The sequence below is a fragment of the Sparus aurata genome, chromosome 11, assembly GCF_900880675.1.
Source record: "Sparus aurata chromosome 11, fSpaAur1.1, whole genome shotgun sequence".
In the NCBI taxonomy this organism is placed as follows: domain Eukaryota; kingdom Metazoa; phylum Chordata; class Actinopteri; order Spariformes; family Sparidae; genus Sparus; species Sparus aurata.
This window is the reverse complement of record NC_044197.1, coordinates 12,094,174-12,117,792: the sequence shown is the minus strand read 5'-3', so window position 1 is coordinate 12,117,792 and position 23,619 is coordinate 12,094,174. Positions and strand designations below refer to the sequence as shown.

At 45.6% G+C, this 23,619-nt stretch overlaps 1 protein-coding gene across 2 annotated transcripts in view; it reads left to right on the top strand.

The window, feature by feature from the left end:
* The window catches only part of ssbp4 (single stranded DNA binding protein 4), an 89,318-nt gene that overhangs the window by 50,519 nt on the left and 15,180 nt on the right, over positions 1 to 23,619 (top strand). For both annotated transcript variants that reach the window (XM_030432832.1, XM_030432833.1), the window contains exon 5: positions 14,843 to 14,932. In XM_030432832.1, the coding sequence (XP_030288692.1) occupies positions 14,843 to 14,932 (90 nt within the window). The remainder of the gene's footprint in view (positions 1 to 14,842; positions 14,933 to 23,619) is intronic.

Sequence of the window (23,619 nt, the reverse complement as noted above, 5' to 3'; positions counted from 1 at the left end):
ATCATGCCGTCAATGATAAAGCTGCTGATGTTTAGCAATGTTTGCCGTGTTCACCATCTTTTTTAAAGTGTGTTAGCATGCTAACATATGCTAAGTAACACTAAACATGAAGTGCAGCTCAAGCTGATGCGAGTGTCACTCATTTTGCAGATATTTTGTCATTAAACAAAAGACAAATTTAAACTGTGATCCGTTGAAAAGTTAAGGGATCATCAAAGGCTGAGAGGAACATTGTCTTATGTATTACAGAGACATTTCTCTGACACAAGCTAACTGACTCATATTTCCATCCCTGTAGAGCCACAGTGATAGAGTTCTTAAAGCACACACATAACAGTTAGAAAAGCTGCCATTATATATTAATAAAAAGTCTTGCTGCTTAGCGTGCCAGCGTGCACCTCTGCTGGAGTAGAGATGCTGCCGACTCCGTATACAGAGAACAGAAGTACTCATAGTAAGTCAAGTAAAAACTTGTTAATTATGTGTTGGGTAGAATTCTCTTCATTCATTTCTGCACAAAGTGTTTCTTTTCGTGGACCAGAGGAGCAAATGATGAACTTATTTGGACTGATGTCATGGCGTGAAAAAACGTACATTTCTACCAACGTCACTTAAAAGCCTGGAGGGCTAAGAGCGTGCAGATTACAGCTGACGTCAACTACCCAGAATGAGTTTCAGGTTGAAGTCATGCTAGTCAGAGGAATCAACAGAGAACATGTTTTCCCAGACAGCTTAAAGGTTGCACTAACTAAAACACAGATCGACCAAACACTCGTCATTTTGTCGCTGGTTATGTGCGAGGCTTCATTTTAGGGCTTCAAGGAGGAAGATACAAAGACGGGCAAAAGAGAAAGTGACTGAAAGGTTTTAAGAGGACAGATTAACAGAAGAAGGAGAAAAACACAGAATTGAAGAGAGAAAAACAGCAAAACCATAAAGATCTTCACCTGAATAAACCAAATAATAGAAAACAATGGAATCAAATATTAAATCCGACAAAATGCTCCGCTTAAGAGGCTACAGGACTCTTAACCATTAACATATTTTATCAACTCCAAACTTATAATCTGCCTCTTTGCTCTAATTTGCACCAGGAGGACACACAACAGCCGCCCATGTTTTCACTACTCGCTGGTGCAATTTGACGGCACAACCGTCAGAGTTTTTCAGATGCTGTGGTTCCGACTGAAAGCGAGCCGGGCCGGGCCGCTGATGTGGCTTGAATATTTTCCAGTGTTTGCATTACTGTACCTGCAGAAAGGCTGTGAAATGCAATGCACCATGTTTATGTGTAGCTTGGCAGCCTGCCGGCACTGCTTGGAGGAGAAACAGCAAATGAAGTGTGTGTGTGGCGGGGGGGGAGCATAGAGAGAGGGGTTGGTGCACTTGTGTGTGTGTGTGTGTGTGTGTGTGTGTGTGTGTGTGTGTGTTTAGCTCCTTGTGTACTGGGTCTTCCTGCAGTTCTGTGATCACTGGCATATTTAAACTAATCATTGAAGAGGGGGAGCATGTGTCTCCATGAATATGATCTCGGGTGCTGCATGCTGTGTGTGTGTGTGTGTGTGTGTCTATGCTTCTGTGTGTGTGTGTGTGTGTGTGTCTATGCTTCTGTGTGTGCGTGTGTGTTTCTGTAGCCTCTACATGTGTGTGTGTGCAACCACAACTCACACAGGGGGCATAAATGTCTCAGGCTGTGCTTGCACACGTGTTGGTGTATCCATTTGCAGGAGACAAGAGTTCTACTCACGCACTCACACACACACTCTTTCTCTCTCACACACACACACACATGCACACACACACACATGCTGAAGGAAAGCGCGTTGAATTGAAGAGAAAAAGGCGAATGAGAGGAGGTTGTTTCTAAATCAGAACCAGAAGTTCACACAGAGTGACGGAGCAGAGGCTCAGATAGGGGGGTCGTTGTGTGTGTGTGTGTGTGTGCGTGTGTGTGTGTGTGTGTGTGTGTGTGTTGCAGCACCACACAGCCTGGTCTGGTGTGTCTGTCTGACGGGGTGAGGTGGTGAGGGGAAAGAAGGGGTCTGGATCGGGTGGGGCAGGTGGGGGCAAAGAGGGATGTTTGCCCCCACCTTCTTCCTGCAAACAGAAGTGAACAGTAAGCATGTTTTACCTCGACAATTAATCCTTTCCTACTGACTGGAGACCAGCACCGAGGACAAAAGAACAGAAGCATCTTGTTTCTCTTCCTTTAAGGCTCTCTATTTTCTTCTTCTTCTCTCGGCTTCCCTTTTCATCCGCTCTGTTTCCCTCCTTCTTTCCCTCTTCTCTCTGTTGCTATCTCTCACAGTCTTATCTTCACGTCTCAGTCTGTGTGTGTGTGTGTGTGTGTGTGTGTGTGTGCGCGTGCGTGCGTGTGTGCGTGTGTGCGTGCCGTCCCCTCTCTGGTTCTCTCGCTGTGCGTGCCAGTGCTGTGCTACGCTGGCTGAGACTATGCTGGGGATATTTCTGTCAGCCTCTGTTTATTTATTGATGGCGATGCTGGTGAGAGTTCGCCTGCCTCCATGCGTGCTCGTGTTAAGCGAAAGTGAGGTGCTCCCTGGAAATCTTTAGCTCCACTTCCTCGTCTTCATCTTCATCTTCTCCCCCTGCACGACACCTCCAGAGTAAATATTTGTCGACCCCTCCATCCAAAAATGACAGCGCCTCTGGCCGACCCAGGAAGCGTTGGCTCTTTGACCTCCGGGGAAAGCCGGATGAGAAGTAGCTGCTCGGCGCTCTCTGCCTTGTCTCGTGTGGAGGATGAAAGGCCGGTGTCCCTGAAATGGAAGTTTAAATCATCCCTGAAAGAGCACCTCCCTGACGCTGCTGTCTCTGACAACAAGCTATGGCAAGCTACAAGCCGCGCTGCCTGGCAACCGAAAACAGTTCCTGGAAGCAAGAATGCAAATAGAGCACATTAATGTCAGATCTCATTGTGTGTCGGGCCCTGCTGAACTCTGGGAGCCTGTCGACTGGTAGCCCAGAGGTCAGCAGGTCCTGGCGAGGCAGTTTATCTCCCAGTATGTCTTCTAGGGATGTCCAGGGGGAGGAGCTGATGGAGGATCAGAGAGGGTGGAGGCAGACAGGTATGGTAGTAGGTTACCCTCCATCTTGGTCTGCCACTTATCATTGGTGGCATGGTATCTACTCACTTATAGGAGGGATGGGAAGGAATGGGAAATAACCCATTGGAACAAGGTCCCTCCAGCAGGTTATTGTAAGGGTTAGTGGGTCTTTTTGTGAATTGGGAGATTTTCATAGCTGTCAGAAATTCTCTTAATGTCAAGTAGAGAGTTTCCCACAGTATTTCAAAGTGAGGGCCGGCCACTAGACCTAAAAAAGAGACAGCCCACAAGAGATTCAATTAGGAGACGAGGTGTGCTAGTCTGAGCTGTTTGCCACCCCTCTTCAACAGTTTCCCGGGGGAAACTGGGAGATAAGCAGGTTGATGTAAACAATGACACAAGATTAAAACAAAAAGCATGAACCTTCATGTAAAAAAACCTAAAAAAACAGTAGTGCTGGTTCAATTTGACGTGAGACGTGCTGGTCTGGGTGGTTTGCCACCTCTCTTTCTTCTGGGGGGAAACCTAGCAGGTTGACGTGAACATTTTTTTCCACATGGCTGCTCATGTTAAAGGTTTGAATGATGTGACAAGAGTACTGACTGAACTGAAGGCGATCATAGGTAGACTAAAGAATCAGAACTAACAGTCAATCCTTTTTTTGCTTGCTCTCTCCCTGTGTTACTGAAAGCAGCAACCCCCCCACCCCCATCCCATTTTCTCCTTATCGGTTCCCTACAACGGTGCCAGCGCTCCTTTTCTCTTGCACCTCCTCCTTATTTGGCCACTCTCTCTCTCTCTCTTCAGTTGGCCTCCCCGTTATTTTCTTTCTTTCTTTCCTGTTTCTCTTTTCTGACCTCTGTTCTTACTCTCCTTAACATCTTTCTTTTTCTGCCTTCCTCCCTCAATTTTTCCCTCTTTTTCCTCAACGTGCCCCAGGGCCCTCGGAGTTTCGGCCAGTCCCACAGACCGTCCATTGTCTTGGGAATGCGGTTTTCTGTCTCCCCTCACCTCCTCCACCTCCACCTCCACCTCCTCCTCCTCCTGTCTGGCTCCTGGGTCCTCAAGGCCACTGAGTTTAAAGACTCGAACCTGACTAACCTTTGGACCCGCACCACGACAGCTGATCGGGCTCAACTTGGCATTAGACTCGCTAGAAATCTGAACGCTCCTAGGAGAGGACAGGCGATGTTTGTCATTACAAGCCTGTAAATCTTGAGGTGCTCACCCTGATTGGCTTTGTGTGCTGTGTTGTTTAATTGATACTGAAGTGTCACGTTCAGAACTGAAAGCGTCACTGAAAGGGAAAGTTTGCAAGAATCCGTCACAGCTTCTAAACGCTCCTGTCAAAGGTCGTTTTGTAAATGGACTGCTTGATCCTCCTGCGTTTGGCGTGTGTGGCTTATACGTGTAAGTCAGTCTGAAAATGTACTCTATGTGTAGTATGATGGAGGCAATGACGCACCGGCGCTGTGAGTGCGGTGCAAAGAGCTCCATGTGAATTTCTATATTTATCTAAATGTTTGAATGCGATCTTGTTGATCATTCGGTCCACATGGTGGTTCCTCTGGGAGATGAAATGGGGAATTGGTAGCGTGTCTGTACCCAACCCCCCAATGTCTGGCGCTCAGGAGGACTGCTCCTATGGGAATGCCTCTTCCTGCCTGGTCCAGCACACACACACACTCACACACACACAGACAGACATAGGTATACAGACACACTCCAAAATAGAAATGCGGGTGAGTGGATCAGACTGGCGTGAGATGGTTTTAAATGTCTGGTCTAAACATAAGCGCTGGACGCACAGACTGTGAGAGTGGACGGATGAGAATTTGGCCTGAATGTCAAATGTGCGGGTCTATTGTTACAGCAGAACATATTAAATGGAGTCGTCGGCTGTGGCTTTTTTACTCTGTCTCCCGAGCACTGTGTTTACTCAGCTCATTTCTGCTATTACCACATTATACAGGATAATATATGGTAATTCTTTAACTGTTTATTCCGAGCTAGAGTCGTCTGACTTCAGCTTTTTTTCAGGTCCACCATGTTGCTTTAGGCACTATGGAATGTGTACAGCCCCGTCTGTAACTCCCCGGCTGCTCTCTCTCTCTCTCTCCCTCTCTCTCTCTCGCTCTCCCTCTTTCCTTTTTTCTGTGTTCTCAGTATACTGTACCACCACTTCCCTCTCCTTTTCATCTCGCACCTTCTCAGCTCTGCAGAAAAATAAAATCCAGTTGTGGGAGCATAACATTCGAGATAGAGAAGGAGAGAGAGGGGGAGAAAAAAAAAAAAAGAAGAAGTGAGCGGGAGAATATGAAAGAATGCCAAAGAATAAGGAGGAGGTAGATATTGCTAACAAGGTTGCCAGAGACTCTTTTCATTTTTAATAGTCCCGTAGGAGGTCTGGCTGATAAAGTGTTATGTTATATTATTAAATCTTGGCAAAAGTTTGCGCTGCAACTGATTCCAACAGTAGCAGGTGTGAGAGTGAGTCTGTAGGTTAGATAAACTGCGGCGGAATTAACGGACAGCATCGCTGAGTCTGTAGCGATCCCTGTCTGTTTCAGAGCTTCTGGAGGAAAATTGTAAAGCTTTTCGCATTTCAGTAATAAATTAGTATCAACAAGTCATAAATAATCTGCAACTACCAGTTTCTTGTCTTGCTAATCCCTTCTGCTCTTTGATACCGCTGTTGTGATTCATCTGACAACATGCATATGGCTCTTGCATACATTGTGATTACATAGTACACGTTAATTCAGCCCTGCTTTAAAACAGTGCGTCAGGTCAATGCAGGAATGCGTTCGTCCCCTTTTTTTCAGGACTTACTGGCCACCCTGATATGAGTAGCAGCTTAGTAGCATTCACCGTTCCTTGGGTTTACATTGTATCCCCCTCTCCGCCATTTGCTACCTTCACTGTGATGATGAGACGGGAAATGCGTTTTGAATACAAAACTCTGGGATCTGCTCCTCTGGAAAACATGCTTGTTTTGGTGCAGTAGGGAAAAAATCCACCGGCACTGATGATTTCCACTGTTTAGTCCATATTTGTGTGTTTTGGTTCTGCGATAATCATCATTTCCTTAAGGTGTTTCGGAGATCAATGAGAACAATCATTTTGCCGATTGTCATCCTCCTCTGTGCCAACTAATTGCCATTTAGTCATCTTTTTTTAATATAGCAAAAATCCATTTCTATCCCAATTTTCTCACTATTTCATTCTTTCAGGAAATATCCCTCGATATGTAATGTTATGTAATGCCAACTATGTAGGAGACAAACATACAGAGTGCAATTACTGCATGAGTGTAGACGCCAGAATCGACAAAAAACTAAATATTTGCAGATATGTTGCTTGTTAAATGTCACTGTACATACACACCTGCATGTGGTTGCCAGAGAGTGACTCCTTGTACATGTGTGTGTGTGTGTGTGTGTGTGTGTGTGTGTGTGTGTATGTGTGGGTGTGTGTGTGTGTGTGTGTGTGTGTGTGTGTGTGTGTGTGTGTGTGTGTGTGTGTGTGTGTGTGTGTGAGTGTTGGATCCTCTGCTGCTGATCAGTCTGAGGTGTTTGGTGCATTCCTGAAGTCTTTTGTTTTTTTGGTGATGATGAATTCTTTATAATTTACATACTTTTTGTGGCACCACTGTTCCCCTTTGTATACTCGAATTATATTCTACAAACCTCAGACTGCGGCTGAGAACCTGTACCTTGATTTTCTGCTGTGGTTTTTCCTACGTGTAGGTGGAAAGAGTTAAAAGTGACAATGAAAGTAGAAAATAGCGAGCATCTCGCTTGCTTGGCAAAGTGTACATGTCTTGTGGCTGCATTGCATTCAGGTCTACAGAGGCTGAGGGGGGGACTTCTCAGTGCTTCTTATATAATGGATCTCTCTGTGTGATTGTTGAAAGGGTAGCTGATGAGCGACAGTCTTGCTCTTTGATTCTGAGGTACTGACACGAGAACCTGACCCTGACCCCAGATGTTTTGCTCTATGGAAGATATTTATTTATGTTTGTCCCGCAAGAAAAACCAATGAAATAGACCCAGAAAAATGAAACATGCTTCAGCTTTTTAGCCGTGTCAAAGGTGTTTCAGTGTACCGTCACCTGTGAGGTGGCTGTCAGGAGATGATCTACCTGCTCCTTCCTGATTTGCAGACCTCTCTGACCCGCAGAGCTGAGCGCTGACTGAAGCTCTGCTGGATACAGGGTCCATGTCTGGACTCTGAATAAGAGCCGTGGTAGCGTGACACCAGCCAGTTATTTCAGATGACAGGAGGGAGATAGAGCATGATAAAATCATTGTCCCGAACTCTCTCTCTTTCTCTCTCCCTCTCTCTCCTGTCTCCTGTCTCCCCTGCTCTCTCTCTCAGACAGTCACTTGCACACCTTTCATTCTTCTACAATACTCAAGTTAGGTTTTGTCTCCGAGCTCCTAGCATTCTATTACTCCCTAATTAGCAGCATTAATAAGCTTCAATTAGGCATATAGCTTTGAGTGCATGTGGCAGTCTGCCTCTTTCGTTCAGTGTGTGTGTGTGTGTGGACGAGCGTCATCATGACACCCTGTCCTCTGGTTCTCTGGTGGCTTTCCACCCAACACCAACTGCCTAATGAGGGAGTGAAAGGCCACGGGCGGAGGGGGTGTGCGCTGCATATCGGTGTGTGTGTGCTCTCGTGTTTGTGTGTGTGTGTGTAATTAAAGAGCAGTGTCAGCAGGGGGGACCTGTGTTAGAAAGGGTCACCAGAGCGAGCAGCAGGCCATCGCCAACCTTTGGTCATTATCTACCGACATCGCCAATGAAGGCTTCTGGGCTTGTGTGTGTGTTTATGCATCTGTATGTGTGTGTGTGTGTGTGTGTGTGTGTGTGTGTGTGGCTTGCTACTGAATTACTACAAATCGTACAGTTTATGCATGCTTGTGTCGCTGTTATTTAGCGTATTGTTTAGCACTTACGTAGGGTTCAGATCAACTCTTGCTTCTGACGCTGTCGAGTTTCGTCAGTCTTGTTGATGTACTCGTGCTGTAGCTGAAGATTATCCTCATTATTGATTCATATTTCAATCATTTTTTCAAACAATTGGTTTAAGAATTAGTCTGTTGGCTGTCAAAAAAAATGGTGTAAAGTGTCCATCACAATTTCTTGGAACATGTTACAGGTGCTTGTTTTGCACCATCCTACAGTTTAAAATCCACACAAATGTCATTTCCAGTAACGTAAAACAGGAAAAGACAGAAGACTCTCACTTTTCAGAAGCTTGAATGAAGCGGTGTTTGTTTCTTTTACAGTAGCTATTCTCATTTCTCTCGGTGATGGTGATGATGGTTGTTACACAGATACAAACAAAGATACATCAAGGCCAAGAGCGACATGTAATGCTTGGGCAGATGATCAGAGAGGTGGTAAACAAGGTGACATGTCAGCCAGATCTACAGCAAGTACAGTAGGTCAAAGTTACAGTGACAGTATTACTGTGCTGCTGATCGCGTGTCTAGAAACACTCAGCATCCAACTCTGTCCGTTCAATATCTTGACTTCAAAGAGGAGCGATGACTAAAACTATGTATTAAACTGGAATTATCCTTTAAACGTGAATTCTCAATTGTTCTAATACGCACATCGCTGTTGTTCTCAGAGTTTGTGTTCGCCTGTTTGTCTTTATTTATTTTGGTTGTTTCGTCTATCATGTGGTATGGATCAGTCCGCAGCCATCCAGCCACCCGAGAGTCAGCACATCAATACCATGTTTCCAGGAGGCAGGGATTGACGGGCAGTGTCATCTGCATTCCTGCACTCATTTGTTTCATCTCAAGCATTTTTTTCCCCCCACGTGTGTGTGTGCATATATCATGTGTGCACAAATGCATTGGTTGATGCCACCTGCATCTGCGGAGTGTGTTGTCTTCCCTGTCAGGTGGTGTGTGCGAATTGCCATCGGTTGCTTGGTTAGCCTGAGAGGCAGCAGCGGGAGTAAAGGCAGGTGCTCCGGGGCAGCAGGGGGAGAGCTGCTGCGAGGTCCCCCAGCCACGGTGCCTTCCCTCTGGGCTTCCAGCTCCGAGCGGTGTCTGGGTTGCTGGGAGGCAGCTCCAGGCTCCTGGGGCCCTGATGCTGGGAAGAGATGCTTGGGATACAAGGAGGAGGGATGTGTGTGTATGTGTGCGTTTGTTTGTGTTTGTGTGTGTTCTGTGGGGGGATCCCAAGCAGATTTGTTTACCGGTAATTAATTCACCTGATTGACATAACAGCTGCCGGAGCAATGGGAAGGCAACGGCATATGTGTGTGTGTAATATATACAGTACGCTCCCATGCATAGTCACTATGTGTGAGCGAGCATAGTAATGGCTGCATACCTGTTGTGTGTGTGTGTACACATGCCTGTGCAGAGAGCAGCCATCGAGGGCATTTCCATGTGGCGGGGTTGGGAGCTGGGTTCCTGGCAGAGCAGCCCAGCAGCTCTCCGTCTTCCATCGATTAGCCCCGTCTGTCGGCCGGCAGCCCTGCTTACACTCCTGCCTCTGCTCCACTAATCCTTATAGAGTTGACTTCACTGACAGACTTATTGGAGCACTCGAAGCTGAGGAGGAGAAGGAGGGCTGTGACAGAAGGACAAATGGGGAAGCTGAGAGGAGAGGCTGATGGCGATGACAGTTAGAGGAATCCCTGTTTTTGTTACGGAAACCAACAGTTGCTGCTAATCAGCCTGCAAGTCACAGAGTGCTCACGGACAGACACACAATGTAGCATGAACACAACTCGGTTTATTCCTGCACGGATCTCGGTTTTAATGAATTATTAGTCTTTTTCATAGTAAGCCTCACCCTTTCTATTGCACCAAGGACAAGTTATTTACATTAACAGCTTTTTCGGCTGCTTTTTCAGCAGTATTCACAGTGTGTGCTTTTTTGTGTAGCTGTGGAGCTCTGCTCTGCAAAGACTGAGAGAGAGGAAGAGAGAAGTGACTGAATAATGTAAGCCCATAGAAGAATTGAACTGGACCGTGTGTGTGTGTGTGCGTGTCAGTGTGTGTGTGTGTGTGTGTGTGTGTGTGTGTGAAAACTTTGCGTTCAGAGCCTCAGGGTGCAGCGATGGACTTTTAACATTTTCATGTGTTTGTGATGACGTTACACAGTGTGTGTGTGTGTGTGTGTGTGTGTGTGTGTTTGGGATATAGAGTGTATGTGGGGGTCGCTGAAGACTGTACGGTTAGTCCGGGCAGAGTCCTTTGCGATCTGAAAGAAACACAGACCCGCACACACACATACAGTACACTCACAGACACACTCACACAAGCACTCACAGGTCGGTATCAGTGTTGTTGTGGCCAGCAGGTAGCAGTGTGTTGGCCTGCTTGTCTGGACCCAGATAACAGCAGATCCATTACCCCCTGGAAGCTGAGGTCTGATCACTGGACAGATAGAGCCGCTCACTCACTGTCTGTGGGCCATCCAGCCAGCCAGCTAGCCGGCCTGCCTCCACTGTGGAGCTAAAGAGGATCACAACCAGGGGCGAGAGGGGAGCAGACTCCCTCTGTTCGAGGAAATGATCAAATACATGCTTAATTTTACCGAACGACTATTCTTTTTCTCATTTACTCAGAGATGGAAAACTCATAGAGTCCTTCATGTCTCAGCCTATAGTGCAAAATACACAGTACAGTGACGAATAAAATGACCCTGATTATAAAACAGCCTCATATGATCTTTAATGCATCCCCCGTTTGAAAGATAAGACTAGTTTGCCATATTAATCACATTGTTGATTTCATTACCATGAAAACGGCATTGTGTAGTTCAGTTAGACACAAAAACCTTGTGATGTCATAAAGTAGTTATTACCAACCCTCAATGGAATATTCTACCGATGACAAAGATGTGAACATTGATGCCATTCTCAAGTTTGTATGCTAAATCTGTAGCTAGCGCATGTAAATGTTAGCTTAGCTTAGCACAAAGACCAGAAACAGGGGGAAGAGCTAGCCTGGTTCCCCCTAACAGCACCTCTAAAGCTCACCAATGGACAGGTTTTATCTTGTTTGATAAATCCAGACAAAAACTGTGTAAAAATGAGAAATTGTTGCTTTACGGGGGATGATGTGTTGCAATTTTGTACACTTTTTGAAGGATTGATTAATTGAGATATTACTTACGTGTACGTACATAAACAAATTGTGGTAATGTAATCACTGGAAATAACAGTGCTGACATTATGTCGCAAGTTAGCATGCTAACCAGCTAGCCCCAGTCCGTTCTGTGTCGTAATGCAACCAGAAGTCTGTACAGGTAGCTGCACATCGCTCACTGAGCTAACTAATTTACAGCAGTTAGCAGTTATTCTGGTCAAATGCTGACCCCTATTTTATTGCAGTGACTATCAAAGGCATCAATGTGGAGGCAAGTAAGAAAAAAATTTATGTTTCCCTCAAAAAAACAAAGCCACACAACAGAGAACATACTGGATGAGTGAATGAACGAACAGAGAGCTTCACATCTCTAAAATATTGAATACTTAATTGATCTGGAAGCTCTCTTTCCGGTATGGAGGAGGAGGTATGTACGGATTCAGAATCGAACCTGAAGATGGTGAACGTGGCCACTGAGCAAGATCATTAGTTCAACTGGATGAAGATAGCTCGTATGAGAATTTGTGTGAAAGGAACGAAGATAATGCAGCTCTAATGGTTTTACGGAGGTGGGGTCAGGGTGAGACAGACAGAGGAGTGTGTGTGTGTGTGTGTGTGTGTTAGGAGTTAACGCTGTTCAGGTGTTGTGTGTGTGTGTGTGTGTGTGTGTGTGTGTGTGTGTGTGTGTGTGCGTGTGTGTGTGTGTGTGTGTGTGTGTGTGCGTCAGGTTTGTTTGTGTGCAGAGAGAGAAAAGGAGGGAGATAGTGGCAAACAGGGCAGCTATCAAAAGCCACAGGCTGCTTTAAACTCCATCTCTGTTTCTTCTTCTGTCTCTCTTCTTTTCTCTCTCTCTCTCTCTCTCTCTCTCTCTCTCTCTCTCTCTTTCTCTCTCTCCCCCTCTTCCTCCTCCCCCCTCCCTCTCTCTCTGCTCCCTGGCCATGCTGATGATTGACGGCCTGAGGGTTTTAATGGGCACTGGAGAGCAGGAGCTGAGGTCGGGGTTGTCATGGCAACTAGGAGAAGGGGCCTTTTGCTGCTGCTTCACCTGAGTACTGTGGAGCCACACACACACACACACACACACACACACACAAACACACTCGCCACACATACTTACATGCCAGCACCACTTCCATTCACTCTTCCTCACTCCCTGAGATGCCCTGCCGTTCATCCAGCTACCTCTGGCCTCCTCTCTTCTTCCTCTTGTTCTCATTTCCCTCCTCCTTTTCTTGTTCTCTCCTGGTACGGTGTTTAATACAGAATTTACTGTTTTTGTAAATTGTGTTGTACCGTTGTTCAATACACAACTCACAACTGTACACGTTATAGGGCCCAGTTAGAGGTCAGAAGTGCGTTACATCTCTTTGTTTTTTCATTTCTGTAAAGTTGCCCCATCCATCAAACATCACTCTGTTATGTCTGCTGTAATCTTGGCAGAAAAACTTATCTCATCTACAATGATTATCATTGTGATCAGAGCCGATGGCGGGTCTACACATATTGATACGTAGACCTGAGAAAAACAGTTTAACTAGAGCCGACCCTTTGGTCCGAGCATAATCCGGTCGTGGGTTTGGACTCGATTGGTCTTGACGTGTAAAAACTTCTACAGGAAAGTCTCTTTTCAAGATATTTATTAGGCATTTATTGCCCTAATTTGATAGTTAGCACTTAAGGGACATGGGGAGAGACGACATGCAGCAGCGGTCCTGAGCCAAAATACCCCTTTCGATGGCATGTGCGGTGTACGTGTCAACTGACCGTTGGGTTCAAACATTCAGAATTGATGCGTATCGATATATTTTCGACAACAAGAAGTTTTCAAAAGTACTTGGCAGAAAACTGTGCATGAACCTCATATCAGATGGGTTTATGTCGAGCTATCACGAACTGTAAAATCTCTCAGTTGACCTGTATATCAGGCCATCTCATTCAGTGGGCTGTGTTTGATAAATAACATGAATTATTAGTAATAACCTTCCTTGACTGTCTGTTTTGGTTGATACTCTTGACTTATCGTCTGCCTACTTGTCTGCTGTTGAGGCGGGGAGGAACTGATGCAGTTCACACACACACACACGCACACAGACCTCAGATTATGTGTGTGTGTCCTGCCTCATGGCCCCGGGGCCCGTTAGTTAGCGTCTGGGCTGTGTGGGTCAGCCGAGGGATGGAGGGATTGTTTGCTCGGGAAGTGAGTGAAGCTCTAGTTACAGCGGGGGGAGGGGCCGGAGCAGAGCAGTGTGTGTGTTTGTGTGTGTGTGTGTGTGATTCCTGATTTTCTGAATTGTCCTATGTTTGGCAGCTAACAGATTTTGTTCATAAGATTCTTTATGACTGTGCAACAAGTCCTCCAACCTAATCAGTAAAATGATTTTATTGTGAGCATTTTTCAGATCTTCTGATCACTCCCGCGGTTGTAGGCAACATGTAGGCAACTAGAAACTAGTTGGTTGCGGTTCAAGAAACACTGTGGTCATTGACAGTGTGTCCATATGGAGGGAGGGTTGTTTTTTAGCTTTATAATCCCTCCTCCACAGCGTTGGACTGAACTGGCTCCACATACTGACTGAAAATTTGTTCTCTGGGTAACTTTTTTTCGTCTCCTCGTCTCATCGCTCTGTGAATTTTTCTCAGAGCTCAGACTAAGCAGTCATGACCAAACACCGACTGTCAGCCTCACCGCCTCAGAAGAAAAACCAGAGCAGCAGCAGCAGCAGCAGTGTCACATCTGTCTTCCCCCTGATGTTGAAAAATCATTATGATTGAGAGCAAAGATGAAGGAAATGATGCCGGAGTCATTGCTAGGAATTTAACTAAACCCTCCGAAGCATGGGAGTGGTCTGGATAATGAACTTCATTACTTTTACTCAATGAAATGTCTGTAATACTGAGTGTAAAACTATTGGCAAGTAAAAGTTGGCGAGAACGTTTGATCAAATCCTTATTCTCTCTTGAAAAGAGAAAAGGATGCATATTTAAATCAGTAAAACAGAACTTTGACATTTGATCTCCCGCTCTACATGGAGGAGCTTTCAATTCTGAAATAGTTGCAGTGTTGCGTGTGGACCTTGAGGAGTGTTATTGTTCAGTTAGACATTGTGTATATGTACAGTTTGCAGATCTTCACATGGTTTGTGTAGTCTGCAGATCAGTTTGGACTTTTTTTTTTTTTTTTTTTACAGCTCAGCAAAGTAGATCTGAAAAAACGTTGTCTCCTATGTGTTTTTGAAACGAGAAACAACCTTCCTGCTCGTAACTCAACAGTTTCTTGCTCAGCTCGTCCAGAATAAAGGTACAATTTATTTTGGGCCATCTGGTGCGGTCAGACAAACTAAAAGTTCACTGGAAGCACGCTGAAAGCCTAAATGTTCCTCCTAAACTATCTGCATCTTAACAAGATAGCTTTGTGCCCTTCATCAAATAATTCATCACCGTGACTAAAGAATCCTATCTTCATCAGTTATCAGTAATTGCTCCATTTGTGGGCAGAAATTCGCTGAGTGTAATCAGGGCTGCTGCAAGTTTTGTGACCAATAATTTCGCCATAGCTGCCATCCGATTATGTTCAGTGATTATATTTGCACCTTGCTGATGCTGAGCATGAACACTGACAGTATGCTGTTCTTCCTTGTGTTTTTGCAGAGTGCGGCCGCTGCTCCCAGTCCAGTGATGGGCAACATGCCACCCAATGATGGCATGCCAGGAGGACCTATGCCCCCGGCCTTCTTTCAAGTAAGAAAAATAACTTTTCTCACTGACTTCAACCCTCGCCCACCCCCACCTCCAGCCATCGCACGCCCCCGATAGCTCCCCCGCCCCTCCCGTAGCCATCGCTAAGCCTATCCTTCTGTCTCCTCCTCCTTTTTTAGCCTCTTTAGCTGTCCTAATCCCTGTCCAGATGTGTTCCCTTCTCTGTCTCTCTGCCTCCGTCCCATATGTCCATGCTCGGGTTGTTAACTCCTGGTGCTCTGCCGTAGAATCGAAACAAGTGACTACTTTCTGATGCATTGTAGCCAGTCACATATGAAAATGTCTTTAAGTGAGGGTGGTAATAGGGAGAGGAGAGGAGAGGAGAGGAGAGGAGAGGAGAGGAGAGGAGAGGAGAGGAGAGGAGGCTATTTTCTCTGGTTTGTGTTGCCTCACTAATTCCTCCTGTCATCACTGTTCTCTGAAGGCTGTCTCTGAGGCTGACGAGGTCACACACACACACACATACGCACACTCTCCATTTCCATCACTCCTCATTTCCCTCTCGTACGCAAACAGGCACACACGCAAGCCTTATTTAACACTTTGACACACATTTCACCAACAACGCTTAAAATATCTGCACACCTGAAGATATTCACTGAATCACATATCATAGATATATTCGCTGAAAAAAAATGTATCATCCGAAAGAATTTCACTATCAAGACAGTTGTTTGAGTGAAACAGTAGTTACGCACACACAAAAAAAACCTGTAAATATTTCACACATCAGTTCATTAGCGGTGCACGCATTTGGTAGCAGTTACATTTTTATGAAAGCGAAGGAATTAAAGTGGCTGTGTCTTTTTATTCAAGGGCAGGACAAGCAGGCGGTCTTTTGATGGTTAAAACTGTCCAAATTCCAGAAAAAGTCCACAAGTTGTCTAAAACTGTAAGCTGTGCAAGAGCCTTTAAAGGAGTAGTTCCAAATGTTTGCACTTATTTACCGAAAGTTAAATCAGAAACATTATACGACTCGTCGTGTCTGTACAGTCAATTTGAAGCTCCGGCCAGCAGCTGCTTAGCTTAGCTTAGCATTAAGAATGATGCTGCATTTCATCTGAACAGGGAAGTTGAAACTTCTGCTTTCCCAGTCTGCAGTTTCAACTGGAACACCGCCGAAAGCTGGATTTCACGCCTCACCAACCTCGACCTCAAAATCTGAGATGGCTGTTCAGCTAATCAACAGCGTAGGACATACTGTTTATCAGCATTTCTGTCTTACTTGTATTCCGGTATTCTGACTTGCTGTACTGGAATGTTAACTATGGTTTGATGTCATTTGCAGCTCTGACTTCTGAGGTAAATGGAGCACACCATGAAAACAGGGAAATATTTAGCCTAGCTCTGTCAGAAATCAATAAAATCCATCTATTAGCATCTGATCAATCTGTTTGACACATTTCTTTACTTAAGCTAGGCTAACCCATTGAGACATACCATTAATTTGTGATGTTTAGATGCACTGGCAGGATCTGGCCAGGGCCAGGCCAGCTGTGTCTGAAGGGACATATATTTCCATTATGTTTGTGCTAAGCTAAGCTAATAAGCTATTGGCTGCAGCTTCTTATTCAAAGAACAGGCATGAGAGTGGTATCAATCTTCTCATCCAACTTAAGAAACGCAGGAAAGCGAATATGTCTGATGACGAACAATGCTGTCTCCTGAATTAAAAATGTAACAATCAGCGCTGAAATCATTAGTGGTTTACAGGAAATGAATTGCTTTTTTGATAATCAATTATTGCTTCTCGGTTTAATTTTCAAGCTAAAGTGCCGAACATTTGTCAGTTCCACCATGTCATGTGTGCAGATTTGCCACATTTTTCCGCTTAGTGACGATCACAGGGGGCGATCTGGAGAACCTGGAAACACTGATGCACATATTTTTTACTACTGATTGAAAAAATATACTGAAATAATAATCAAAATTGCAAATCGATGGTAACTGCAGCTATAATTTGTGTACATATTTGGATGTCTGCTTTTGTTATACGCTTGTAAGTATAACAAAATGTCCAAGAAGCCCCTTGTATTAAGCTTGTTTTACAAATCCGCTCCCATTGGACTTCTAGTATGCCTGATGTGTAAATACATACATACAGCGTGGAACAGTATAGCCATTTGTCAGCGATGTCTTGCACAGGGTTGATTGGCAGCATGTCGTGTGTGTGTGTGTGTGTGTGCGCATGCTGGGGTCGTGGAGAATGTTAATGATGTATGAGCAGTGAGCAGGCCTGGGAGAAAGCTATCTGATGGTGTTGCATGAGTGACATTGCTTTCCATAAATAGACCCTGTGTGCATGGGAGACAGACGGATAGAGAGACAGACAGGCAGACAGACAGACAGGACAGGCAGCGGGGACAGCAATATTCACTCCTCCTCGCGTCTCTTTGCTGAGCTAAGCAAATCCGAGCAGTGAAGGTAAAGAAAACAAAAAAGCAAAAGTGTGAACAGAGGCTCGATGTACCGCACAGAAACACAAAGTGTTCCTCTGCGCCTCTCCAAACTTTACAACAGCTTTCTCCTGAATTGAGCAGGATATTTAAATGTGCTGTGCTTTGTCCACATGGCGTCTTCCAACCTCAGTTACAGCTAAAACGACACACACACCCGCACACACACTCACACACACACCGCTCAGGTGGCTGACATTCACTCCCTGGTGAACTAATGGTTGCGGCCGGCGCTGAAAGTGCACGCTACTGAGTCTCCCGCAATTCATTTATTCATTCAGGTGAAGGGAAAGCAGACTTTTTTTTTTTTTTTTAATCTTTCTCTCCCGCGTAGAGCTTTTACTCACATTCTCATCTATTACACTGGAGGTGAGGTCAGTCTGTAGTGTTTGAGTGCATCAGACTCAAAAAACGCTCATTATGTGTGAGATTAGGATTTGTGAATGGATTCTGTCGGCTGAGACTGAGTTTTTTTCTCCGGGCTTCAGTCATCCCTCGTCTCTGCTCCGGGTCTCAACTTCCTCCCGCCACCTTCTCCCGCTCCTCTCTCCTTCGCACGCCCGGCATCCTTCTCCCTGACATTTCCTCACTCTCTCCATTTCCCTTGTCTTTGAAACTATTATTTTCTCGCTCGCACACACACACCGCTTCAGTGACACATGCTTACTCACCAACTCTGTTGTGTGTGAGCTGTTCACATGCGCTTGGTGTGTGTGTGTGTGTGTGTGTGTGCTGCAGAAATTTTTTCCCAGTTGCACTAGCGGGGTAATTAACATAGGTGACCCCAACACTGTTATTGGCTGTGGTCCTGGGAGAGAGGGACGAGGGGCAAAGGAGGGACAGTGAAGGAAAATGGAGGTGGAGGGAGGAGGAGGACGGGGGAGGAGGGTGTGCGCTCCCTTGCTCCCCCTAATCTGTAGCTGGAGGACGAGCTGGGCATGAGAGACATGGAAGGAAAAAGTGGCAAAAATAACAGAGAGATGATGTTGGGATCTGACTCTCCCGCACTCTCTCTACACATATACTATACTATAATTCTCCTCTCCTCTCTGTGAAAGTCCATCACTGCTGCATCACAGCCCTCTGGGGAGGACAGGCAAAGGGGGGAGATGAGGGGGGAGGAGGAAGAGGGGGAGGAGAGATGGAGTTAATGACAGGGAGGAAGAGGAAAAGAAGAAAGCAGCAGAGAGTGTCGGAGTAGAGAGGACACGAAGACGTCGGGAAAGTCTTTCAAATGTTTTGGGTTTTTTTTTCATTGGACTTCAGAGATTTGTGCTCACAGAAATGACAGCTGACGACAATAGTGGACAGTCGATAGATTTGCCTCCCATCTGCCACTCCGTAGACAGAAATGAAATCATTCAGGGGAGTGTTAAGATTCGCCGCACAGTTTTTTTTTTTTACAATGCACAGATGTATAGACAACTGGACTGAACAATGAGAAAAGGAGACAAAAATCTGGAAGGAAACGGCACAAATAAGAGCACCGGGCTTCCATCCAGGGAACAGCAAATTAGATAAAAATGCGCTCTTCAGAGATTTATATGGTCCATCTGTCAAATAATGCCCCAGAAATCCCTCTTTGTTGACCTTATTCTCTGATCTACACGTGGTACGTCAGGTACTCGAAAAACTTAATGCGCACCATTAAGTCTGTAAACCAGTTGGGGTGGGGCAGCCACTCTCTACTAAACTGGGATGGCTTTTCTTGCCAAAAAAAAAGGGGGGATCCGAAGTCAAGGGCAGCGCGTTTTACTGCAGGTAATTGCGGCTCTTCAGGGACAAACAGCGAAAAAGCACAACAAGAGGATTAGGTTTGATTACACATTTGAGAACAAGCAACACAGGTATCAAAGACACATTTTAAGAACCTGTTCAAAGCTGACACATGGCAGGCACATGGTGAATTAGGGAGACATCTGCGCTCAGTCATTTATTTATCAAAGGTAGGACTGATCGCAGGGTTCATTCCGGTCAGCGGCACTACAGAGATGCAGATAAATAAGGTGAAGTGCTTAAAATACGTGAATGGGAGACTGAAAATCCGGCAGAGACTACTGAAAAATGGAGGCTCGGCGATTGTTACCTGCGAGGGGTCAGATGTCAAATCTCTGTGTTTGGTCGGGGTCAGAGGATGTAGGCTACTGGTTGAGGTCCTGAGGGACAGAAAAGATGGTCTCAAGGTTGTTCGGCTTTTTTTTGTGGATATTTCACCCGATCCTGCGTGAATCAGACAGACTGTTCAACTTCGGCAACTGATTGTGTATGAAAAGCTCAGTTATACATTTGAATCTCTTTTGAACCGTGTCTGAGATAGCGGCGTGAATAGGAGACTCAAAAAGACTGATGCTAAAGGGCTCAGGTGAGAGTGTGCAGGTAGAACTTTTCACTCCTGCCTGCACTGAGACCCATTGAGCGAAGGAACTGTCTCTGACTCTTATCGGCGCGGCTTATCCTTGAGAGGAGAGCGCCAAAAAAGATACCTGAACAATTCTCGTTGAATGATAGACAGACACTTGGAGATGAGAGGCAAGTCCTCAGCAAAGGTTTCCTCCATCCATTGTCTGCGTGTAGCTGACGTTCGACTTGCGTTGATAACAGTCTTTGTCTCTTATCCATCCCTATCAGCGGCACGTTCTTCGATACAGTGTGTTTTATCTGTTTAGAGACATGCCTGAGAACTCCCTCTAAACACATACACACACAAACACTGAAACTTCAGCTGTGAGCTCTGAACGCTCCTGTCAGCTAAGGAGGGGGAGATCACAGATATATATAAATCATTTGCTGCCATCCTAACATGTTTAAACGGCTGTCAGCGTTTTCACGGCCGTCCTCCGGGGAGAAAACACCCTGGATAGCGTGCTCCCATCTCGGAGCTGACGTGTTGCCATGCCTCTATATACCATGAGCTAGCAGGAGACCCACTGCTGCCACTGCTGCTCTCTCTGGAATGTTAGCAAGGAATGACAATGAGTGTGTACTCAGTCTGTGTGTGTTTGTGTGTGTGTGTGTGTGTGTGTGTGCGTGCGCATACTTGTGTGTATTCGTGTGTGTGTGTGTGTGTGTGTGTGGTGCTGTTCCTCCTGGCTTTGTTTGTTGTGTTCAGTGATGCAGGCTGCTTTGTGTTCTCGCTCTCTGTTTGTGTGTGTATGTGTGTGTGTATGTGTGTGTGTCCAGTAGTTTACGGCAGTTACACACTGCCCTCTAGTGTTAGCAGCTGCAAAGAGGAAGGAAGAAAACTCTTCTCACTGCTCCTCTTCCATCTCTTCCCTCTCCCCTCTCTCTCTCTGTTAGTGGTCCATCAGGGGCAGCGGTGTGGGTCTTCCTTAAGCTGAAATGAGTGGTGGGGAGGCGAGGGGGTTGTGTTGATGGGTTTGTGGTACTGTGCCAAGCTGTTATCTCCTTAGCCGGGTAGAAAATGATTTTATTAATTGCTTCATTTAACGCTCCCCGTGCCCCCCGCCTTCTCCCCCTCTCTCCTCCACATATGCACAAACAACGGCGCGCAAACACACCCGCGCGCACACACTCTCCAGCCGAGCTACTTTTTCAAAACTCACCCCGCGTACACCTCTGTGACAGTTGAAATGTTCTCTCTCCCTGCCTCTCTCTGCAGGGACCTGTAGAGAGAACAGTGCGGCCATAAAGGCCATATGCTGGCCCATTCAGATGTAATAGCAGGAAGGCCCGGAGAGGCCCAGCCAGAGGAGCTCTGCTCCATTATGGCACATTATGGAGGAACAAGAGAGGAGCAGTGTGTGTGTGTGTGTGTGTGTGTGTGTGTGTGTGTGTGTGTGTGTCTTTGAGAGAGAGAGAAAGAAAGAGAGAGAGAGAGATTGTGTATAACGTATACTGCAGGAACAAAAATGTGTTCACACAGCCACATTACAGGGACTAACTCTCATTTGGGAGCTAAAGCTGGTCCCACAAAATGAACTGTTAAATTTTCAAGTTAAGACTCTGAGGTTTTTGGTTAAAGGTAGATCATGGCTGGAAACTAATGTAACTCAGAGCAATGTCCTCATAAGTGACTAAAACCAGCCTGTGTGTGTGTGTGTGTGTGTGTGTGTGTATGTGTGTGTGTGTGTGTGTGTGTGTGTGTGTGTGTGTGTGTGTGTGTGTAGAGGAGAAGCAGACTGCTGCAGCTGGATCAGTGCAACTAGGCCCCGCAGGGGTGTCTTGTTAGACTTACACACACATTCACACACACACACACTGGCACGTCAACAACAATAACCTCTGAGGTCAGACAGAGCTAGCGTTGCATTAGCCCCAGTGTGAACCTGCTGAGAGACAGAGCGAGCCAGTACAGCTGGTGTTAACCACCCAAAACATACACACACAGAGCGGCTGAACAACCACAGTGGCACCGGTACAAACGTCATGGCTGTGCCAACAAATCCAGAGCACACTGTACGTACAACTGAATACACATTTACAGATCGCTGGGGTAGATTACTGACCGTGTAGGTTCTATAGCTGGTTAATAAGTGGCTTTATTGAAGATGTGACTGCTGCTCAGATGAGCCGGTGTCACAATAATGAGATGAAAAGAATCAATGCAGTGAGAGAAGTCAACTGCCATATCTCAAAAGGATCGGAAGCACCTGTATTGAGATCCCTGCTGCCGCCGCTGCTGCTGCTGCTGCTGCTGCTGCTGCACGCCACTCTTTTGCCTTTTTAGAAAAGGGCTGTGAGTCCATGAATAAGTGCTTCTGCTCACGAGCAGTATTGTTTTCACGTGTATGCAAAAGCTCATCTCTTCCTGCCAAAATGTGAGCTCTTGTATGCTGTACCTGGCAGCGCAGCGGCACTGTATCTGTGCCTTTGGGAGCGCACATGTTTCAAGCTGTCAGTCAGGCATGTTTATTTTCCCAGTGTGGCAGCGCCCACAGGTTCCTGGTGCTCAGCTCTGTCGGCACTCCACCATCCCAGCCACGCCAGCAGAGCACTCACACTGGGAGGGCGACGCAGTGGGCAGTGTGGGAAAGTGAGGCAGAGACAGACGAGGGTGGGGAGTGAGAGAGGGAGAGGGAAGGAGAGATTTAAAGGGAGTGTATGTGTGAGGCTAAGAAAGAGAGACTGGTTGTGTGCGTCGGTGCAGAAAGAATTAGTTAATCAATTGAAATCGGTCAATAGAAAATTACAATAATTTAATGACACCAAATGCAAAAATGTATTCCAGCCACTACAAGTAGAATTCTAAAATTTGTGAGTTTGGCACAAGGGTAGTAATATCAAAAAAGACGCCGTTACCATAATGTGATGAATGCAGCAGTTCTCAACAGGATTGTCCCATTTTTTTCCAAAAAAAAAAAAAAAAAAAAAAATCAGTCAATTTAAAAGGTGCAGTTTCTAAGAATTTCAGTTGAAATGCTCGAATATTTCCTTAAAGTATGTACAGAATGTGAAGAAATTACAGTTTGACATTATGGCGTCTAGTCTTTGAATTGCAGTGTTGCAGAGACGTCTTCCGAAGTTAGCATGCTAACCAAATAGCCCTGGTCCGTCCCAGGCCAAAGCTCCTGCGCTAGAAGTGTAAACACCAACACTCCCCGGTGCTCCAGACTCCCATTCCAGACCACTAGATGCACGGCTGACTGCGCTAACACGCTAACAGCAGCTACAGTCAGTGGTTTCTCTGTTGATATGCTACACCCTGTTTGTTCTGAGTATGTGTTCAACAGGTGGCCAATTCTTACATACTGCACCTTTAATTTAATATCTGAGGCTTTTGACTGTGATGCAAACTAGCAATCTTAATGATTCAAAAAGTAAACTATTGCTCTGGAAATAATCACAGAATTAATTAATAAAAGATTATCTGTTTGTAGAGCACATGTATTAAAAAAAAAGAAATTTTAAATCAATAAAGGAACAATTCTAACTTCAGTGTGTGTACGTGCATGATAAAGTGAATGTGAAATTATGTAAACATGCCTGTCAGAGATTGTGTTTGTGTTCCTGTGTGTGTGGTGTGTTTGTGTGTGTCTCAGGTTATATTGCACATGGGTAATCCCCTAATCCTTCAGCTTTTCACTGCGATGTCAGATACACACCTGTTAAAGTAACACCGCCCCCCCTCCTCCACCCCTCTGCAGCCCCCTTCAATACACCTACTGTACAGGCACACACGTACCTGTTAAAAAGAGGGAGACCTCATATTCACACTGATCACCACTCAGTTGCTCAGCTCACACACACACACAC